Genomic DNA, 19,371 nt, shown 5'->3' on the forward strand with positions numbered 1-19,371 from the left:
GCTGGTCGGAGCCCTGGCCCTTACAGGATGCTGGTTCCTTCCAGGGCCCCTGACCAGGACTCAACAACGTAAGCAGAGGGAACTGCCACCAGGCAGTTTTGGCAGACCTTCTGACAAGAGGCGGTACAGGGAGGCGATGCAGCGAGTGGCTCAAAATCCTAGGGGCTCAGAGTCAGGCTACTCTGCCACTTACCATGTGGCAGGTACTGAGGACAGCTCCCTTGCTGCCACTCTCCCAGGGCTGTACACACCTGGGCTGCAGCCCTCGGCCAATCCTGAGGACTTAGAAGGATGACGGCCCAAGGCCCAGCCAGGCCACGCATGCTCCTCAGGACACCCATACTCTGTGAACTTGCACACTCCTCTCTGCACCAGGCCAACCTGCCCTCACTTCACTCCGCCCAATGCTCAGACACCCTCCAAATGCTTCGATTGTTTCTGAAGCAAAATTCTGACTATATTCTCCCCTGATCTCCTAAAAAGGCATCACAATTCAGTTTTGTGTTCAAAGAAACACCACTTGCAGAGGCACTTCAGGATGAAACTGGAAATCAGAAGCCCAGACATACTCGTGACTGGGTCTGCCCACCACTGTCAGAAGGAGTGGAGACTGGGGAGATCTAACAAGTGCGCTGGACACAGAGCAGCCCGGAGGAGGTGGAGGTGTTCTCAGTTCCTGCTTCAAGCTCCCCAGTGCTAGACACTTCCTGGCTTTGGGTAGGGTGCTCTTCCTCAGCTAGGACTCTGCTTCTCACCAGTCCTTGCCACGGTGGCCTGATGTGTGTGAGAAAACCTGCTATGCGCTCCCTCCATATCCATGCACCCCAGAAGGACTCTCTGCTTAGATGGTGGAACAAATCATAGTGATCTTCGCTGCCTCTCTTGCCCTAAGATTCTAGATTCCAAAGTCTGTAAGAACACATCCCAAGTGTGAAGCTCCTGAAAGCCAGTCGTTGCCTGCCATAGCAGTGTAGGGGACCTTCCGTATGGAGACATGGTGATGAGTATACAGGAGTAGCACGCCCTGAGGTCCCCTTCTCCAGCTCTACCCTTTGGAAGTTATTACCAAAGTATACACGTTATCAAGCCCAGAACCATTCCCTTATCTCGTCACAGCCCAGACCCGAAGGGAGCTAGGAAGCATGTGAACTTAGAACAGACGTGGCAGGGCTCAGGGAGCCGTCCAATAGAGCTGGGAGGTGATACCAGCAAGCGAGGATGCCAGAGACTTAGAAGCCCTTGAATGGCAGGGCCAGAAAGCCCCCTAGGGAGCATCTAATCCAATTTCCCCATCCCTTACCTCCTTTTTTAAGAGAGAGCAAGAAGTCCCAAGGCTATGTCTCAAGGTCACACTGCAAGTGTCTGGCAGTGTGGGACCTTCATGCTTCCAGCATGCTTTCCATCTCTGTCAGCTTTTGCAAATCTTTTCTTCCCCAATATAAGCCCACACTGGGTGTCAGATTCTCCCTAGTCTTAATGTCACTTCAGTGCAGGGTTCCTGGGAGCTGGTCACATAGACTGTTCAGATCAGACCCCTCATGCTCCATTCTGTGAAGGCGCAGCAGCCTCACCTATGACTCTCATCCCGATCTGCCTAGGCAGAGCCTGCCATCCGTCAAGACTGCTGTTTGCACTGCCTCACGCCCCAGAGGTTTCCAGAGGTTGCTCTTTCTGCTCGTCCCTGTCGGCACCTTAAGGCTTTGGTCACACTCAACTCTTGCCTGATGCCCATGCTCTTTTGTCCTTGGGTCTTCTCACACACTAGTTTCTCATCCAACAATGTCCCTCCAACTTCTCAGACTGGCAAACTCATCCTTCAAGGTCCTAATCAAGTGACCTCCTCTGGGAAGCCTTCCCTGATTTCTCCCCGCCCCCTCCATTGCCCCAGCAGACTCAGCATCCCCCTCCTCCGCTTTTCCTCAGCACATTCCTGGATTTTAGCTCTTAACATAGAATGCAAGGATGATTTTTTATATCTGTCTCCCCAACTAGACTATGAGTTCCCTGAGGGCAGGAGCTACGTCTGCAATACCACATCTAGCTCAGAACTGGCACCCAGTGTCTCTCCGGAAATGTTTCAAGAAGTAATGAATGAAAAACTGAATGGCCACCTTCCATTTCATCCTGGCAGGGCCTGGCATTCCCCAGAGTCAAGTCTCAGTTCCTGATGTGGCAGAGTGGTTGGATGCCACTAGAGGGCAGCAAAGAGTCAGGAATGAGCAACAGGTGGGCGACTTCTGCACTAAAGAGGTGTAGATGGAGGGAGCTTCAAAACGTGGCCCGGCCACAGGGCCACCAAAAGCCCTGGCGAAGAAGAAGTAAGAGCTAAGAACAAATGCCATTCATCCCCTGAACAAACACTATCTGAGCCTATGCTTGGGCCAGGGAGGCACTAGGGGAGCCCTGGTCTAATCTTCTACCTGATGCTCCAGGCCCTCCCACCAAGTCCTCGCTGGCCTCTGCTGGCTCCTCCCAAGCCCACCCATTCCCCTATCTTCAGTTCTGATTATGGGGAAGGGATTCTATACAAGGCTGAAAAGGGTATCCCTCTGATTCCCACTCACTGGTACCAACCATGCCTATGGAACCGTGCAGAGTATATTTCACCCCTGGTCTACCCTCCTAACGAAGCCCAGAGAGTGGAAATGGCCCATCAGATCCCACAGTGAGTCTTTGGCTGAGCCTGGCTACAGTTCAGGCTTTTGCCTTCCTGTTTGGTGCTGGGCCCCCAGCCCCCAGCCTGCAGGCTCAGAGTCCAGAGGAGCTTGCTGTGGACACACAAAAGAAACCCTCCCCTCCTCCCCTCCAGACCTCAGTGTCCCTCCTGCCTCACGCTGGTGCCTCAGTAACTGCACAACCATCATTTCAAACGATCCTCAAAACAGCAGGCAAGGCAAGCTCAGCGAGGTCCTGCAGCTTGTACAGTCACACAGCTAAGCTCTGGTGACACCACACTCCTTTGACGGCACTCCTCACTTCTCCCGGGGCAACTCCACAGCTCTGTCTCTGTGCCAGATTTTGCCCCTGTGTTCCTGGCCTGCTTCACCACTTGTCTGCAGAGGGCCTTGCCTCGATGTCCGCTTGGCCTCTAAAAGTTGACCAGTCCAAATCCTAACAGCGCTGGCTACCAGCCTTCTCCTCAACCAGTTCCCCTTCCGGCCAACGCCATTTACCCAGACTGGGCTGGCAGGCCATACCCCCACCCATGTGACCCCACTCTAGCCCCTGGGCTCAGCCCCCGCCCCACCACGGTGCACTCGTCCTCCACTTCAGATAGCCAAGGATATACTTGTCAAAGCCCGGCTTAAGGCCCCTCTTCGCCAGGACACCTTTCTCAGTTAGACCAGTCCCAGGTGCCTCCCCACCTCCTCTGGACCTGCAGCATCCAGAGTCTGCCCCGCTCCTGCCTGGAAACACTCTTGCTTGTGACTGGATTCTTCTCTAACTGATGTCCCCATCGATCAATGGGTGCCAGGGGGTGTGAGCTCTGCTGGTCAGCTCTTGATTCGATGCCAGCTCAGCCGGGCCAGCTTCAGGCATGCCGGCTAGGCTTCTCTTCCCACCTCCACCCTCAGCTCAGACCACCGTCTGAACGATCAGCAGCAGCAGCATTATCATGAACGCTTAACATGTGCCAGGCAAAGTTCTACGGGTTTTTACATATTAATTACATCACTTCATGCTGACTTTTATCATCATCCCCATTTTATAGATGAGGTGGAAACTAGGGCACAGAGAAGTTACATAACTTGCCCCCAAGTCACACGGCTAGTGAGAAGCGGGACAGTGATTCAAAGGCCCAGCAGTCTGGCTCCAGAGCCCCTGCTCCTAACCACCCAGCCTCCCCGTTTCACCACGTGGCTGCCCGGCGTCCTTGGCTGCAGTGCTGCAGCATTGGGCTGACTCTCACTGGCAGCCCGGCCCGAAGCCTCCCTTCTTATTTCAGCTACTATTTCCTGAGTGCTACTCTGGGCCAGCCACTCTGCCAGGGACTGGGACACAGCAGTGAATGAATGAAACAGACATAGCCTGTGACTGTACTCTTGTGTACCACACAGATCTGAGGGGAAGGCAGGTGAGGAAGGAGAAAATCACTGATTAAATTCCTTCCATGTGCTTAGAATCACGAGTGAAAACAAAGGATGCTTTAAGAGAGGAGCCATGGGGGTCCTGGCTTAGAAGATGGTATGTTAGGCAGAATAACAGCCCCCTACCAAAGCTGTCTACACCCTAACCCTGAACTTGTGAGGTGGTAGTTATATGGCAAAGGGGAATTCAGGGTCCTAATTAGCTGACGTGAAGATAAGGAGAGTATTCTGGACTATCTAGGTGGATCCAATAAAATCGCAAAGTTCCTTTTACGTAGAAGAGGGTGGCGGGAGAACCAGAAAGATGGTGTCACGATAAAGACTGAGCCCAAGTTGCCAGCTTTGAAGATGAGGGAACGGGACCATGAAGCAAGGAATGCGGGCAGTGTCTGTAAGCTAGAGAAGGCACGGGAACGGTTCTCCCCTGGAGTCTCCAGAAGGAACCCAGCCCTGCCCACACCTGGACTTTAGCCCCGTGAGACCCATTTTGGACTCTGACCTCCAGAACTGTAAGATGGTAAACTTCTGTTGTTTCAGGTCAGTAGTTTGTGGTCATTTATTACAGCAATGATAGGAAAATAATACATATTTGGTCATGGGGAAGACCGCTCTGCGGAGGTGAAATCCAAAGGGGGAAGAGAGGGCCAGGCAGGCTGGGCCCATTGGGTGGGAGCAGCTGAGATGGGCTGAGCCCTTTATGCAGAACAAACTGAACATGCCTCTATTCCTCCCACCAGAGACCAGCGGGCTCTGTGCCTGCCCGTCTCTCGTGGGTGTTCCAGACCCCCTTACTGGCCTCCTGCTCCATCCTCACCCTCGCCTCCTACTTCTTCAAGAAAATAAAAGCCATCGGTTAACTGAGCAATTTAATTGAAAGGCATCTTAAAATAATGTGCACCAATCCATGGCAAGGAGAGTACCCAGGCCTGGAGGAACCAACCCCCCATGCTCCTTCTAGGGCCTCCCATCAATCAAACAGCATCTTGTCTACTACAGCCCAGGGAGATGAACATGACACAGTCAGGATTTCCTGGCACTCCAGCCTAAAGTCCCCAAACAGGAATCAAGTAAGGGGTGCATGGGGGCCAGGGAGGTACAGGGGCTGACAGTCCTCGACCGTTTCATCTCAGATGGTTACCTTGCGTCTTGAACTCACGCCAAAGGGCAGTGAACACCCCTTCCTTTTCTCCCAGTCCAGAATTTTTAGGAGTTTCAAAGGCCATGTCAATATCTGTTAAGTTGTACAAATATCTTCAGGCAGAACCAACTAGTTACACCAGCCAAGACACTATAGAATCTTCGGTGCAAAACTTTTGGCATTTGCTGAGACTTGATGAAAATAAAATCTCAAAACTGTCTCCATTTTGAGCTGATAGAGTGTAACTGATCAGCAAAGGGCTATATGGAGTCTTAGAGCTGCAAAAAATGAATCCACAAACACTGGAGAAGACCAAAGAGCTATTTTGCAGACATGGGGATGTCCGGGAGCCAGACAATACCCTGATGGCAGAATCAGGATTCAAACTAGAGTCCAAGCCCACCAGCTAGCATTTAATATGGAAAACCGTGAAGGCCTAAAAGTTCATCTGCCCGAATGTACCTGGGAGGTAATCCTCCTCAATGGTCCCAAAAGAAAACCTTACGGATGGAAATTTTACCTTGTAAATGGAAGAGGCGACAACCAAATGTCCCCAAACCTAATGTGGGAAAAACATCTCAGAAGATTTCCAGATTCCCTCTAGATTTGCTCCAGGTGGAGAGGGCAGACTGTTCCATGTCGTGAAGTAGCCCATCACTATGTAACAGTCTCAGAGGCAAGAACAGGATAAACAGATCTGCCAAAGCCTTGCTTAGCCTGTTTCTCCAAATTAAACCGACCTGTCCCTGGAGGGCTGTGAAGTGGTGTCACTTTCAGCACCATCGCGACCAAATAAATGCCTTCCAGATTCAGCAGCCTCAGAGGTTATGAATCAGAAATCAGAACAAATGAAAAGTTGAAATCCACCAACAGGTTGCGGTATGTCCACATCCTAAGCCCTGGGAATTTCGAATATGACTTCAATGGCCAACAAAGGCAGGGTTAGGGGTGGGAGGGGTTCTTTATAGGTGTGAGTAAATTAAGGATCTTGAAGTGAGAAGATTAGCCTGGATTATCTGGGTGGACAGTAAATCCAGTCAAGTGTATCCTTATAAAAGAAGTAGAGGGAGATCTGACATGAGAAGGTGCTGTGAAGACAGGGCAGAGAGAGATCTGATGACTGGAGTGATATAGGCACAGCCATAGCCACACACAGGTAGACGAGGAAAGAAACGGACCTTCCCCAGGGCCCGCAGACCCAGCCAACACCTTGATTTTGGCTCAGTGATACTGATTTCAGTGTTGCGGGCTCCAGGACTGTGAGAGAACATGTTTCTAATGTTTTAAGCCACCAAGTTTGTGGTAATTTGTTATAACAACCACAGGAAGCTAATACATGGGTTAATACTAATTTTCTCTGCCTCCCTTCCTTAGCCAACACACACAAAAGGATCTACGATGTGCTGGGAACTGTGAAGGGTACAGAAGACAAGTAAGGCAAAGGGCCTGGTCGCTCGATGAGCTCACATTCCAGCGGCATAGCTAACTGGGCCACAAACACACTGGGCCATGAGGCATGAGAAAGCCAAATATGAAGTTTTATCCCCAAAGAAGGACGGCACCAGAAGGCTCCACGGGACAGGTGATGTGTGCACTCAGCCCTGAAGGGTGATGCAGGTCCCAACAGGCTGGGACAGGAAGTGGTCTAAGCTGAGGGCACAGAATAAGGAAAGACACTGAGCGGTAAGAGTGTGAGTTGTGCTGGGAACCAGTGAGTGGTCAGGGTAGGGGACAGGCTGGGAGAAGAGGCCAGAAAGGCAAGTTGAGGCCAGATTGTGGCGATGCCTAAGTGGCAGGCCTAGGACCTCCTCTGCTAAAAGGTGGGCCATCTTTGCTGTGGGCCAACCGGGGGAAGTGGGCAGGGCAGTTCCAGAAAAGACTATACCTGTGTGTGGGCCAGCACCTCCCTGTGAAGCCATCTAAGAAACAGATTTGGAAATAATGTTGGAAGCAGAGTCCCAAAGACATGACATAGCTCTGGATGTTGAGGAACACGAACTAAGGATCATGCCTGTGAGTGTGGGGTCCCAGGCCTGACACTGAGTCTGGAACCAAATGAGTGTTGGGGGAAAGGCAGATAATGAGAAGAGGAATCAAGAAAAGAAGATGCACAGAAGGAAAATGAGATGCAAAGAAGGAATGAGTAGATGGAGAGATAAAGAAGACATAGGGTTCCTGGGCCAAAATGCTGTATTCCTCCCTTCACAATGTGTACCCCAGTCCTCAGGGACACAGAGTCTCAGGGGACCACACCACCCTGTGGCTGACCCCATGGTAGCCCCTGCCCAGCTTCTGCCAGCAGGTTTGGTTAGGCTATGCCCTTGCTCAGGCCTGTGATTCCTGCTGCTGCTATAAATGGGCAAGGAACTGCCATCGGTTCCCGCTGGGGGCTCTGCCAGGCTCATGGTTATTTGTATCTTGAGCCTGGTAATTAGGAATCATAGGGGAATCATGGGCCAGAAGGCAGGCTCTGTTTGCATAAACTCGGGAAAGTTCAACTCAGTCTCTTTGGGGTTTGCAGTGGGGAGCCAGCAGGGCCAGCAGGGCCAGCTGGTGGCCTCTACTTTACCTGGTGACACGCCCTGTGGACAGGGCCCAGGGCTGCCACCTACCCCTCTGCCATCACTGAGAAGCTTGTGTTGACAGACTCAGAGCACACACAGCAGCACAAAACAGAGGAAGGAATGCGAAATTGGAGGGCAAAGGCCCAGATTCAAGTCCTCCCACCTGCAAGCTGTACGGCCTCAGAAAATTCCCCAGCTGCTGAGTCTCAGCTGCCCCTTTTGGAAAACAGGGATTAAACTCCAGACTCTGCCTGCCTCACAGTGCTGGAACATCAGAAGGCTCCTAAGAACGCACTTTGCATTCTTTTAAGTCTTCATAAATGCAAGGGGCCGGGGCCACTAATGGACGTGGCTTGGGATCCATCTCCTGAGGCCGCCCTTGCTTGCTAACAGTTGGGAAATGAGTAGGGGTGGGGGCCAGGGGAAAAGGGGTGTGTGTCCCACCACCTCCTTTCACCTCATGAAGGGTATTTCCCTATGCTCTGCACGGGCCCATCCTTGCAGCAGAAAAGGCAAATGCTTTGCAGGCATGACCCTGACAGGCCTTTACGGCATTGGCAAGGCCCAGGGCCAGAGTACACACGGAGGCCACTTCCCATATGTCTCAGACTTAAAAGTCATAAATCAAGCTAACAAACCGTTAAATGAAACATGCTCTGTCCTCCTACCTTGTTAAGTACATCTTCGGAACAACCTAGAAGGCCAGGAGCAAATTAAGAATTCTGGGTCTCCTTGGTGCCTGTGCCAGGACCCGGCTGTGTCGGCAGAGCACACCTGAGCTATGACCTGCCCCGCTTGCTCTCCCATCCCCAGCTCCGTTCATTGTCCTGCGTAGCCTCACACACAGGTGTGGACACCCAGCCCTCACATTCTCCCACAAAGAGGCAGTCCTCAGCCCCAAGGTACACATGTCTATGACCCACATTGGGGAAGAGGCTGGAAGAGGCTTGGGGCTATTTGGGCAGGACTCCTAGGGCAGGCTAGAAGGAGGGGCGTGTGCACCAGGTGGGCAGGTTCCCTTGGCCCTGTAGACTCTTTGAGGTCTATAGGGGTCCTGCAGGGCCAGAGGGGACCCCTCTTGCCTGGCCTAAGGGTGGTTCACGCTGGGTCACGGCTCCTACTTGTTGGATTACTTAGGCACATCCCTCAGTTTCCTCAATTCCTCACCAGGAAAAGGGAGTGAATGATTCACCCATCTACTCAGAGCTGCTGTGAAGCTCCAAAGAGAAATCCGTCCGGGTGGGGACAGGGTGAAATAACCTGGATTTTTCACACACCCCGAGAGAGTCAACAGTGTGTGCCGGAGAGGAGCGGCCATAGAGGCCCCGGCACCAAATGAGTTGGGTGGCCCCTGTAAGTGACTCAAAACAAAAGACAACACGAACTCTTAAAAGAAGTGTAACAACACCCCAACCTGACTTTCCCAATTGCTTTTTTAAACATCTTTCGATACTTAGAGTATCTCTGCCGTGCTCATGCCCTTAGTACAGCGGTCCCCAACCTTTCTGGCACCAGAGACCGGTGCTTCTATGAGAATCTAATGCCTGATGAGCTGAGGTGGAGCTGAGGCGGTGATGCTAGCGCTGGGGAGCGGCTGCAAATACAGATGAAGCTTCACTTGCCTGCTGCTCGCTCACCATCTGCTGTGTGGTCCATTTCCTAACAGGCCACAAACCAGTACAGGTCTGGGGCCTGGGGGTTGGGGACCTCTGCTTTCGCACACAACCAGCCAGAATCATGTCATGTGTTGTCTAGTCCCCCCCATCACCCCACCATGAAAGGAGATGTGGTGGCTTCCTTTTCAAATGTCTTGAAAGAAAGTGACACATCACTGGCCCCAAGGGGATGATAAAGTTTCAATGGCCACAGAGTGTTCGGTTTAGAATCAAGTGACAAACTCACCAGCGAACATCCTGTCTAGTCTGAGCATATGATTCTCAACCCCAAAGAGTAAGGCCGCCGAGAGCACCTTAGGGGGGCTTCCTTGTTTGTGTCCCACAAATTGGGTGGGGAAGGAAGGATGGGAGAAGAGAGGATGGGGAGAAAGAGGTTGGCTGGGCAACCTCTGGCCAGGTCCTGCAGCCCGCTGTGTTCAGACTCCCTGTACGGCCGGCAAGGGGCTGTCTGAGTGACAGCCCAGGGCCCCCCTCTCTCTGATGCCCTCCCGGTGCTGCTGCTGGCTGGTCCCAGCCTCACTGCAGGCCCAGCTGCAGAGAAGGAGGCCACGAGTGCAGACCTCTGCCTGATTTATTCAGGTCCACTTCTCAGAGGCGTAGAGGTCACCAAGGCTGTTTGAGGGGATGCCCCCCTGAAACCCTGTCCGCTGCCTGCTGTGGAGACGCCAACACTGCAAACTCACCAGGCACCATCCCTGTCAGCGTCGGTGCTGAGTAGCTGCCCTGTCCAGCGGGGGGGACGTGCGGAGGGTACCCGGGGAGGGTCGTGCTCGCCAAGTCGCGGCCTGAGGAATCAAAACAACAAATCACGGGGTGAGCGTCTCCACGGCCAGCCGCTCATGTCCACAGCTCCCCGGACATCTGCACATTTGTCACGTCTGGACGCTGAACACCAACATACCCCCAGCTCCCCATGTCACTTGTGCACAGACACACACACACACACACACACACACACACACACACACACACACCCCCTCCTGCCACCCTGGCTCCACTCGGCAGGAACCAGGGATGCCCCTGCTGTGTCCCTGGGAAACTGGAGCTCCAGCCAGCTCACCTTGCTCTCTACTTCCCAAGTAGGACCTGGATTTCTCCACTGCCACACCTTTGCTTCTGCTGTGCCCTCTGCACGGAGCACCCTCTCATCCAGCTGCACGTGGCCCAACCTCACCAGCCTTCAGAGCCCAACTCAGATGCCTCCCTCCTCTCAAACCGCTACAGCTCTGTATCTGGTCCTGACTGAATTCTTCCTCTTTTAGCCTAGAGTCAGTCACTCATGCAAGGAGGGTATAGAAAGCACCTCCTGATACCAGACACTGATCTGGGCACCGGGACCTGGAGGTTAAGGCCTTGGCCCTCAGAGGCAGATACCCCAGTGACATCCCTCTTTGCAGGCTGCCAGCTCCTGGAGGGGCAGGGTGCCACTTCATTCATCACCCAGACAACCTGTCTCCGCCACAGGGCTTGGCGCCTGGTAGGCTCTACGTGAATAAACGTGTGAACGAATGGCATATCCAACTGTTTAGGGAGCAGGACTCTGTGAGGGAGATGCCACTGAGGTTTGTCTGCCTCTGAGGAAAAGAGCAAGGCTACAGCCCTTTTAAACATTGCCAGTTACAGGTACGCATCAAGGTGCTCGTGGGTAAGACCAATAACCCAAACCTTGAGAGATCGGATCATTTTACGATTGTCTGTGAGGCCCTGAGGATGAGACCCACCCTGGTGGGTGGAATTGGCTGTTGCTCCTGAAAGAAAGCCATGTACCTATTGTCAGCCCTGCTGGGAAGTGGGTGGAAAATGAGGTGGCCTTGAGATGAAGAAGGGAGAACAGAACTCCGACCTCTTCTGGATGTGGACACTGAGGACTGGAGAGATCTGAAGAGGTCCGAGAGTGGAGGGGAGCAGCTGCTGGCCACCACGGAGCCAGGCTGGGCCCAGGAGCTTCCCCTATGGCCCAGCAGGGCAGTGCAGGCAATACACAGACCGATGACTCTGAGCTCAGCTCCACTAACAGATGGCCCGGGGAGAGGGACCACCTCTTACTAACACATCCAGAATCCAAGCCCATGGGATGAGCCCGTGAACGTTCTCCAGATAGAGGAACAGCATCCCTAGTGCCAGCCATTCAGACGGCCCAGCCAGCATCCAGAGGCTGCTTCCTTTCACACGGTTCTGCTTCCTTTCCGGAACTTTATGAAGCAGCAGGCAGCTGCCAGGCAGAAGGCTCCCTCCCTGCCTCTGCTCACTACCTCTATGGCTTTGGACTGGGCATCCCGGCTTGTGGCAAGCATGGCTGGCGTCTCTTCACATGAGGCATTGTGACAGGGAAGCAAACGCCCCAAGACCTCGATCCTCCATATACACTGTATGTGACTCCCCATGAGAGCTGAGATTAAACAGAAAACTGGAGTTGGCAGAACTGAGCACACTTAAAAGGTGATTTAAGGAGTCTTGCCCCCTCCCACAGCTATCTTGTACCTCCGCCTCTCATCCTCCTCCAGCCCAGCACCTACACCCGATGTGGCAGCTCCTCTCTCCACAGAGTGTAAGCTTCAGGATCAAGTCTTTGTACTCCGAGGTCAGAATGGCATAGGCCTACAAACACATTGTTGAGTGAATGAAACAAGTGACCCTACAGGAGGAGCGAGAACTTTCCGGAGTCCATAATAGTCCTCTGCATCCGTGGTCAAGAACCAGTGCAGTGTCAGACTGGTCAGTACATGATCACAGTGCCCGGGGCCAGACTGCGAGACGTGTAGAGAAGGCGGCCATGACTGGGGCTGTCCTGGCCGGCTGGCTCCCCTACCAACCAGTGGAGCAGCAACCACCTGGACCCCACCTCCAGCTCACACCCTAATGAAAACAAGAACAAACCCAAATCGCTAATGTAGAAATTAAAAAGCACCAGGCTCTGTTCTCAGTATTTGAAATTATTAATTCATTTAAGAGGCTGCTCGGTGCAGGGAGCTCCTGGGGGCCGAACCCCACGAGATCCACATTCCACCTCGCCACTTGATGGAGAAGAGGCTCCTGAGAGGAGAAGGGACATGACCCAGGTCACTCAAATGGTCTGAGGCAAGGCTGGGCTGGAATCTAGCTCGCCAGCTCCTGGGATTGGGTTCTCTCTTCAATGGGGGGCTGCTCATTTGGTCACGTCTGCAACCAAACAGTTTCTACCACGGTTACGCATGCTTTAGAACCTTGATCCCTAAAGCAAGGGTTCGAAACATCAGTGCCTCACCAAAGCCTCACTCAACTCAAGAAGCCAGTTAAAAAACAAAAATCAACCTAGGGAAAGGAGGAGGAAGGAATCGATAAAGAAAAAGTGGAAAATAATGAATTAGGAAACAGAAAAACAGACACAACAATAAATATAACCAAAAATTGTTATTCGAAAAAACCAATAAGATAGGCAAACCTAGGGCAAGATTCGAAAAAGAAGACACAAGTATCAACATAAAGAATCAGGAGAAGATATGACGAGAGATAGGGAAGAGATGATGTTAAAAAAAAAAAGTAAGAAAATGTGTGGCCACTTGACACTAATAAACGTAGAAACTTCAACAAAAGTTGGGAAATATGAATTAGCAAAATTAACTCAAGAAGAGGTAGAAAATATGAAAAGCCCAATAACCTTAGAAGAAATATAAAAAGAAGTTTTTTAAATTACTTTTAAAAATAAGTCGCCTCGTCCATTTTGCTTCCTGAACAGTTTTTTTGCTTGTTTTCGTTTTTGGAAAGTTCTTCTAAACCTTCAAGGGACACATACTTATGTTATTAAACTGTTTCAGGATATGCAAAAGCTAAGAGAATCTTTCCAATTCCTTTTGCCAAACTAGCATAATCCCGATGTAAAAAATTAACAAAGGTGTCTCAAAATGAAAACTAATTTGTTAATATACATTCAAAAGATCTATCTCACTGATCAAGCAATATTAGAGAAATAATAGTATACCACTCACTCTGAGCATCAGTCTTTCTCAATTTGAAAAAAGAGCTCTTGGCTCAATGATATCCAAAAGCCCAGACTGGCCTGTGTTTGCATACATACAAAGGATAATTTAGAAGTGAGTAGACTTCTCTACCTTAAAGTTCAACTGTACCCACAGCCCTGGAACCTCCACAATCAATCCTATAATGTGGGCTGCTGCCTGGAGAGCTAATAGGTCCTCTTTAGATAATGCCGGGGAGTGCTCGGAGCTTCCGGCCTCAGTGGGGCCTTGTGTCAACTCCAGCAAGGATTCAGGACTTGGCCATCAAGCTGGGTACTCATTCCATCCCCAGTCTCTCCTCCCAGCTCACTGGGACAGCAGTGTGCACAATGAGTAGGTGACCAATGGCCATATATATCCTACAAATAACTCTGCCTCTGAGTTCCCTTTCACCGGGGAACTTCTTTGCATTGTCCATGGCTCCAGTTTCATCCAGCAAATGTCCCTAGAACCAGAGGCTACTGCCTGTAGCTGTGTCTACCTTCCTTGGACTGGCCTCAAAAGCAAAGAGTCTGAGTTATCACTTATGGTGTGGTAGGCAAAGAAGGGAGAGACTGACAGCATCTGTGTCATCTCTGAATGCCTCCTTTCTCTGTGCCAGGCACTGGGGTAGGCAGTTCATGAACATTATTCCATTCAATCCTCACAGCTTATAAAGTGTTCAATAAATTTATGAGACCATGTGGGGAAGTCACAGGGAAGCTGACCACAGCTCAGTATGGAAAGGAAGGCAGTAAAGCACAGCAATTAAGAGTGTCCACTCTGCCCAGTCTTGAATCCTTGCTACACCACTTACTGGTCCTATGGCTTTGAGAGATTTCCTTAATCATTCTGAGCCTCGGTTTCCTCATCTGTAAAATGAGGATAATAATAGCCAACACTTATCTAGAGCAAATAATAGCTAACACTTATAGGGAGGAAACTATGCTTCAGGTACCACATACTCATGACCCCATTAGAGAGCTACCATTATCCTTCTTTTACTGAGGAGAAACCAAGTCGCAGCAAGGTTAAGTGACTTGCTCACAGTCACACAGCTAGGAAGTAAGAAAGCCAGACCTCGAACTCGGTCAGTCTCGCTGGCAAGTCTGCACTCTCCACCCCCACACTGTGCCACATCGGCACACCAGGCATTGCGAGGGGCCAGTGAGAAGCATGTAAACATGCGGCACGCTCAGCCCCAGTGAGTACTTCTGCAAGACTGAATTGTTGGCCACAGCCCTTAAACCCCACCCTTACAACCATCATCTTGAAAAGGAAGTGGTAATTTAATACCAAAAATATAGGAAAAACATAATATTAAGCTTTTAAAAACCAAATACAAATTTAGATTTATGAAAAACTAAAAAGAAACCCTTTTCGATTCCTCTTATTGGAGGCAGTGCGCGTCTCTGCCCCTTCAGTCTGGGCTCAGCCACATGCCTTGGTTTGGCCAGTGGGATGTGAGCAGATATTTGGCAAGCAGAAGCTTGTCATTTGCTTGTATGGCTGGGTGTGCCCCTCTGCGCTTCTGGCATCACCAGGAGATAGGCCCTGGCTAGCCCGCTATAAGGAGGAAGGGAGGCAGGTGGAGCAGAGGTGGACACAACCTACAACTGGAGTCGGGCCCAGCCCGGATCAGCAAACTCCCAGTCACCGAGCATGTGCAAGAAGAAATGATTGTTTTTTTAAGCCCTGAGCTTTGGGGGGTTTTGCTCAGCAGCAGTCTTGTGGCGATAGCTGATTGACACAAGATTTTATAAATGGTATCTGTTTTTGTTTTCATCATTATTCTCTGCTTACGAACACACTGCCTGAGACTAAGGACACCTGTCTAAATCTGAGCAGAGGCTGGACACCACCTGGCGGGAAAACCCAGAGCGGATTCAAGCCTCAAATTTGCTCTGATGGCCTGTAAAGACTCTCCCGGCACTGGGCTGGGGATTCTATGACCTTGGAGCGTACTGGCACTTTCGCCTTCTTAGTCCCTTCTCGAACTTGTTTCAGGCATGTCACCAAGGCTGCGGGTGTTTAACAAGCAGTCAACACAAGGCCCTGCACTGGCCTGGCACACAGTAAGTGCTCATAAAATGCGTCCCAAGATGCAGTTAATCAGACATTGGTTCTACCGTCTGAAAGGAACTTTGGTTCCTGTCTCACCGACATCTCAGAAAGCCCTTCCTCATGAACTCCACAAAATAACTAGGCCTGATTTATCCATTTTTTTTTGTTTGGTTGCACTTTTTTTTTTTTTTTTTACAGCCCATTTCTAGGTAGGCTCTCTCCATGTACACTAATGGGGGAAAATGTGAATCCAATTAACTTCAAATTTAGCTCATAATGAACTTATCTCATTTTGCTACCAGCTCGGTTCTCATCGTGTGGCAGTAATTAACCACTGGGGGTTGTCACTCCCAGACACATGACATGGAGATCCTCAGCCCCTCTCTTCAAACCCTTACAGAATTCATTACCCTGACAGTGTGAAAACCCTTCACTTTGAATACCACAGGGCACCAACCAAACTCCCCCTCTATCTACCTGCCTGTGTGTGAGTGAGGGAAATAAGAAAGCACTGAGAAGCCATGAATTATTGTGAACAAGATGCGAGGTGGGGGCAGGATGCCGGGGGTGGCTCGATGGCCAGAGCAGGTCTGCCGGCCTGGGCAGCCCTGGGCCGGAGGAGGGCAATCCCCTCACACAAGGCCCAGGCTTATAAGGGAACATGGCAGAGCCGGCTGGGAGAGGCAAAGTCCTTCGCAAACCGGAGATCATATCCACTGGGGACTCTTAATACCCAGGAAGCCTGCACACTCCAGGAAGGGGCATCAGTAACCTGCTGTGTGACCTCAGTCAAGTTCCACTTCCTCTCTGGCCCTTGGTTTTCCCATCCGAACACTCAAGCAGTGAGAACGGATGGCTTCTCAGGGAGTTTTCTGCTCCAACATTCCATATCAGAGGCATCATTTTACTCCCATATTGATGGACCTGGAAGCTGGTGCTGGGCAGGGCAGTTCCTGCCCACCTCGCCTTGGCACTCCTGCCCGCAGCATCAGACTCCCTGGGGTCCCCGGATTAAATCCTGGTGAAAGGAGGGTAAGCGTCAGTCTTGTTTTCCTGTTTCCGGGAAAGGAACTTAGAGAAGGGGCCGGGTGCCGTGGACCTGCACACTATGCCGTGGCCCTCCCACCAACGTCCACGTGGGTGACCAGGCCAGGGGAGCAGCCCCTACTCAGCACCTGCCAGTTTACAAAAGAAGCTGGAACTCTGGTTTCATTTCATTTGGGTCTCTCCTGTCTGTGCAAATACTGACACTAACCCAGTTTTTAAAATAGCCTCGAAGCCCTCAAGTCCCGTCCGAACCACCCCACCTTCAGCTTCACCAGCTTCCAGGACTTTTAAGGACAGGAGCCCTGCCTGGATGTCCAGGTAACGGACAAAGAGGTGACCACGTGTGGGGTGGAAGAGGCCAGAGCATGGAGTAAAAGCACTGCAGGCGATTTCTGGGAAACTGAGGCATGAGCACAGCTAGCTCCTGGGACTGCCCAAACCTCAGCCATCTTCCTTGTCTCTGTGAGTGACGTAACGACTTCAGAGACACCCCTCCTCCTTCATGCCCAGTCAGTCTCCAAAGCCCACCTGACTCTCCATGCCCTTGGTGCCCTTTCTCCATGGCCCTGGCCTGCTCAGGTCAGACTGTTCTTCCCTTTCCTGTTACCTGGCAACCTCCTCCCAGGCCCCTTGCACAGGCCCTGTCCCACCCTCTGCTCAGAACTGCCTTTCAAGGCTCCTCCCTCAGCAGCCCAGCGTCCAGCCAAGGAAACCCCTCGGCTTACCCTGAAGGACAACCTGGAACCAAACAGGAGCTCCGTGAGGGCTCTGAAGCCAACGCTGCCGATGCTGACTCAGTGCGATCATTTAACCAGGATTTGCAGACACGTCCACAACCTTTTCCCACAAAAATCTTCCTCAGAACCATGAGAAACCTTATTTAAAAACTTATGAAACATTATTTAAAACTTAAAAAGAAAACAGGTCATAAAGGTGGGAAGCATAGCCTCTCAATGTCACAGGCACACCCAAGGATCATACCTCTAAGAGAATACCGGGGTTTGACGATTCTTTACTATTTGATCAGAGCCCAGGCATGGGGAAGTTACATTTTAGTATGTAGATTTCTATCAGGTAGAAAAGATAACCCCAAAAGTTTGGGTTTATAGAACATTAACCAATTTTGTGTCTAATCTAGCTATTTTAGTCCAACATTTTTTAAAAATGCCCTTCCTGACGAACGATATAAACTCCTGTTCTGCAAATGCTCTTGGAACCACTTTTATCTTTTTATAGGTCCCCCACATTAATTTATGAGTTGAATAAAATCTTCATGGGTGGGTGTTCCTTCTAGTTTTGTACATGAGTTATGTTCTTAACTTTTAAAAAGTTATACTTTGACAGTTGTTATAGGAAAAAGTCAACCATGCCTGAGTGACATGAGCTCAAGATTTTCAACCAACACCAAAGCAGAGGACAGTAAACTGCCACCTGAGGGGAGAGGGAATAGAACAGCCAAGACCCTGGGCACGGGGAGGGGACAGATCCTGCTATATGACCCCTCGTGTGTGTGTACACGCAGTACGTACACTACCAGGCTCCTTCATTCCAGTTGGCATTTGAAATGTGTGACAGCTTGAACAGAGGCTGCTCTGAAGTCTCCCTTTGTTCAGAGCTGCCATGAGTAAAGGGTGTGCTGAGCTGGGCAGGGCACAGGGAGAGTGTTTCACATAGCGAGGAGAGGCTGGCTGCGATGGAACAGCCCAACTCGCCTGCAGACAATGGATGTGCTAATTGCCAAGGAGCTGCATCCTGTCATTACAGCAGACCTGGCCGGCTCCTAATGACAGGTTTATTAGCCATTAGTTTAGGTGGTGGTATTTACTTAGAAATAATAATCCTACATTTCTTTTCTCAAAATTACTTAATCCCCACTTTTAACTAATTCTGACTGGCCTCCTTCTAATTTTCATGGCCAAAGATCTAAGCTGGATTTGTGGAATGGGGAAGACAACTCCGACAACTCGTTCATCGGGACGGACACTGTCTGCTTCGCAGTCTCAAACCTCTCCATTCTCTCATTCAAACTGACCTCATCTATTTTCCTAGAATCACTGGGAACTTCCAGACCTCAACCTGTTTCAATTTCGAGGGAGTGTTTGAATTTCATCTGCCTGGCATTTTAGAACAGACACTGGGGCTTAGTCAATATTTCCACATATAGTTATGACATGATCTTCCTCAAACTAGCAACTGTTGATCCAATGTAATAAACCAACAAAGGCAGGGTTCTAACAGGCAAGGCTGCAGAGAGCTCTGTCACACTCCTGACTCCGGGCCTCCCTGCCAGGACAGGTACTACTCCCCAGGGACAGAGGAAAGCCAGTATTTACAGAGGGTAGCTCTGGGCTAGCTCATGTCTTCATTCATTCATTCATGCATTCATGCATTCATGCATTCATGCATGCATCATCTGATACCTACTAAATTCTAAGCACCTTCTTGAGTGCTCTAGAAGATCCTGAAGATGATGATAATAGTAATAATAATAACAGTAATAATGTCCACAATGGGAACAATTAGCATTTATTCAGGTCTTACCATGTGCCAGGCACCATTCTAAGTGTTTTATACATATTATCTCATTTAAATAACCTAACCACCCTGAGAGATATAAACCTTTATAATCCCCATTTGTAGATAAAATACTCAGCTAGAAAGAGGTGGAACTGGATGCAACCTGAGGCCTTCTGATGCCAGAATCGTGCCTTTACCTACTCCCTGTACTATTCTGTTTCAATAGATGAATTGCAAAATACAGAACACACCTCCTACTTGACAAGCAATTCTACTTCTAGGACTTTACCTATGAAAATAAAC

General features: G+C 50.4%; 1 protein-coding gene across 1 annotated transcript in view; it reads right to left on the reverse strand.

The window, feature by feature from the left end:
- PAX5 (paired box 5) overlaps positions 1-19,371 on the reverse strand; it is a 170,602-nt gene that overhangs the window by 37,067 nt on the left and 114,164 nt on the right. Inside the window, exon 8 of the mRNA XM_011366206.2 lies at positions 10,150-10,251. Within this exon, the coding sequence (XP_011364508.1) occupies positions 10,150-10,251 (102 nt within the window). The remainder of the gene's footprint in view (positions 1-10,149; positions 10,252-19,371) is intronic.

Source organism: Pteropus vampyrus, unplaced genomic scaffold, assembly GCF_000151845.1.
Source record: "Pteropus vampyrus isolate Shadow unplaced genomic scaffold, Pvam_2.0 Scaffold123, whole genome shotgun sequence".
NCBI classification, from domain to species: domain Eukaryota; kingdom Metazoa; phylum Chordata; class Mammalia; order Chiroptera; family Pteropodidae; genus Pteropus; species Pteropus vampyrus.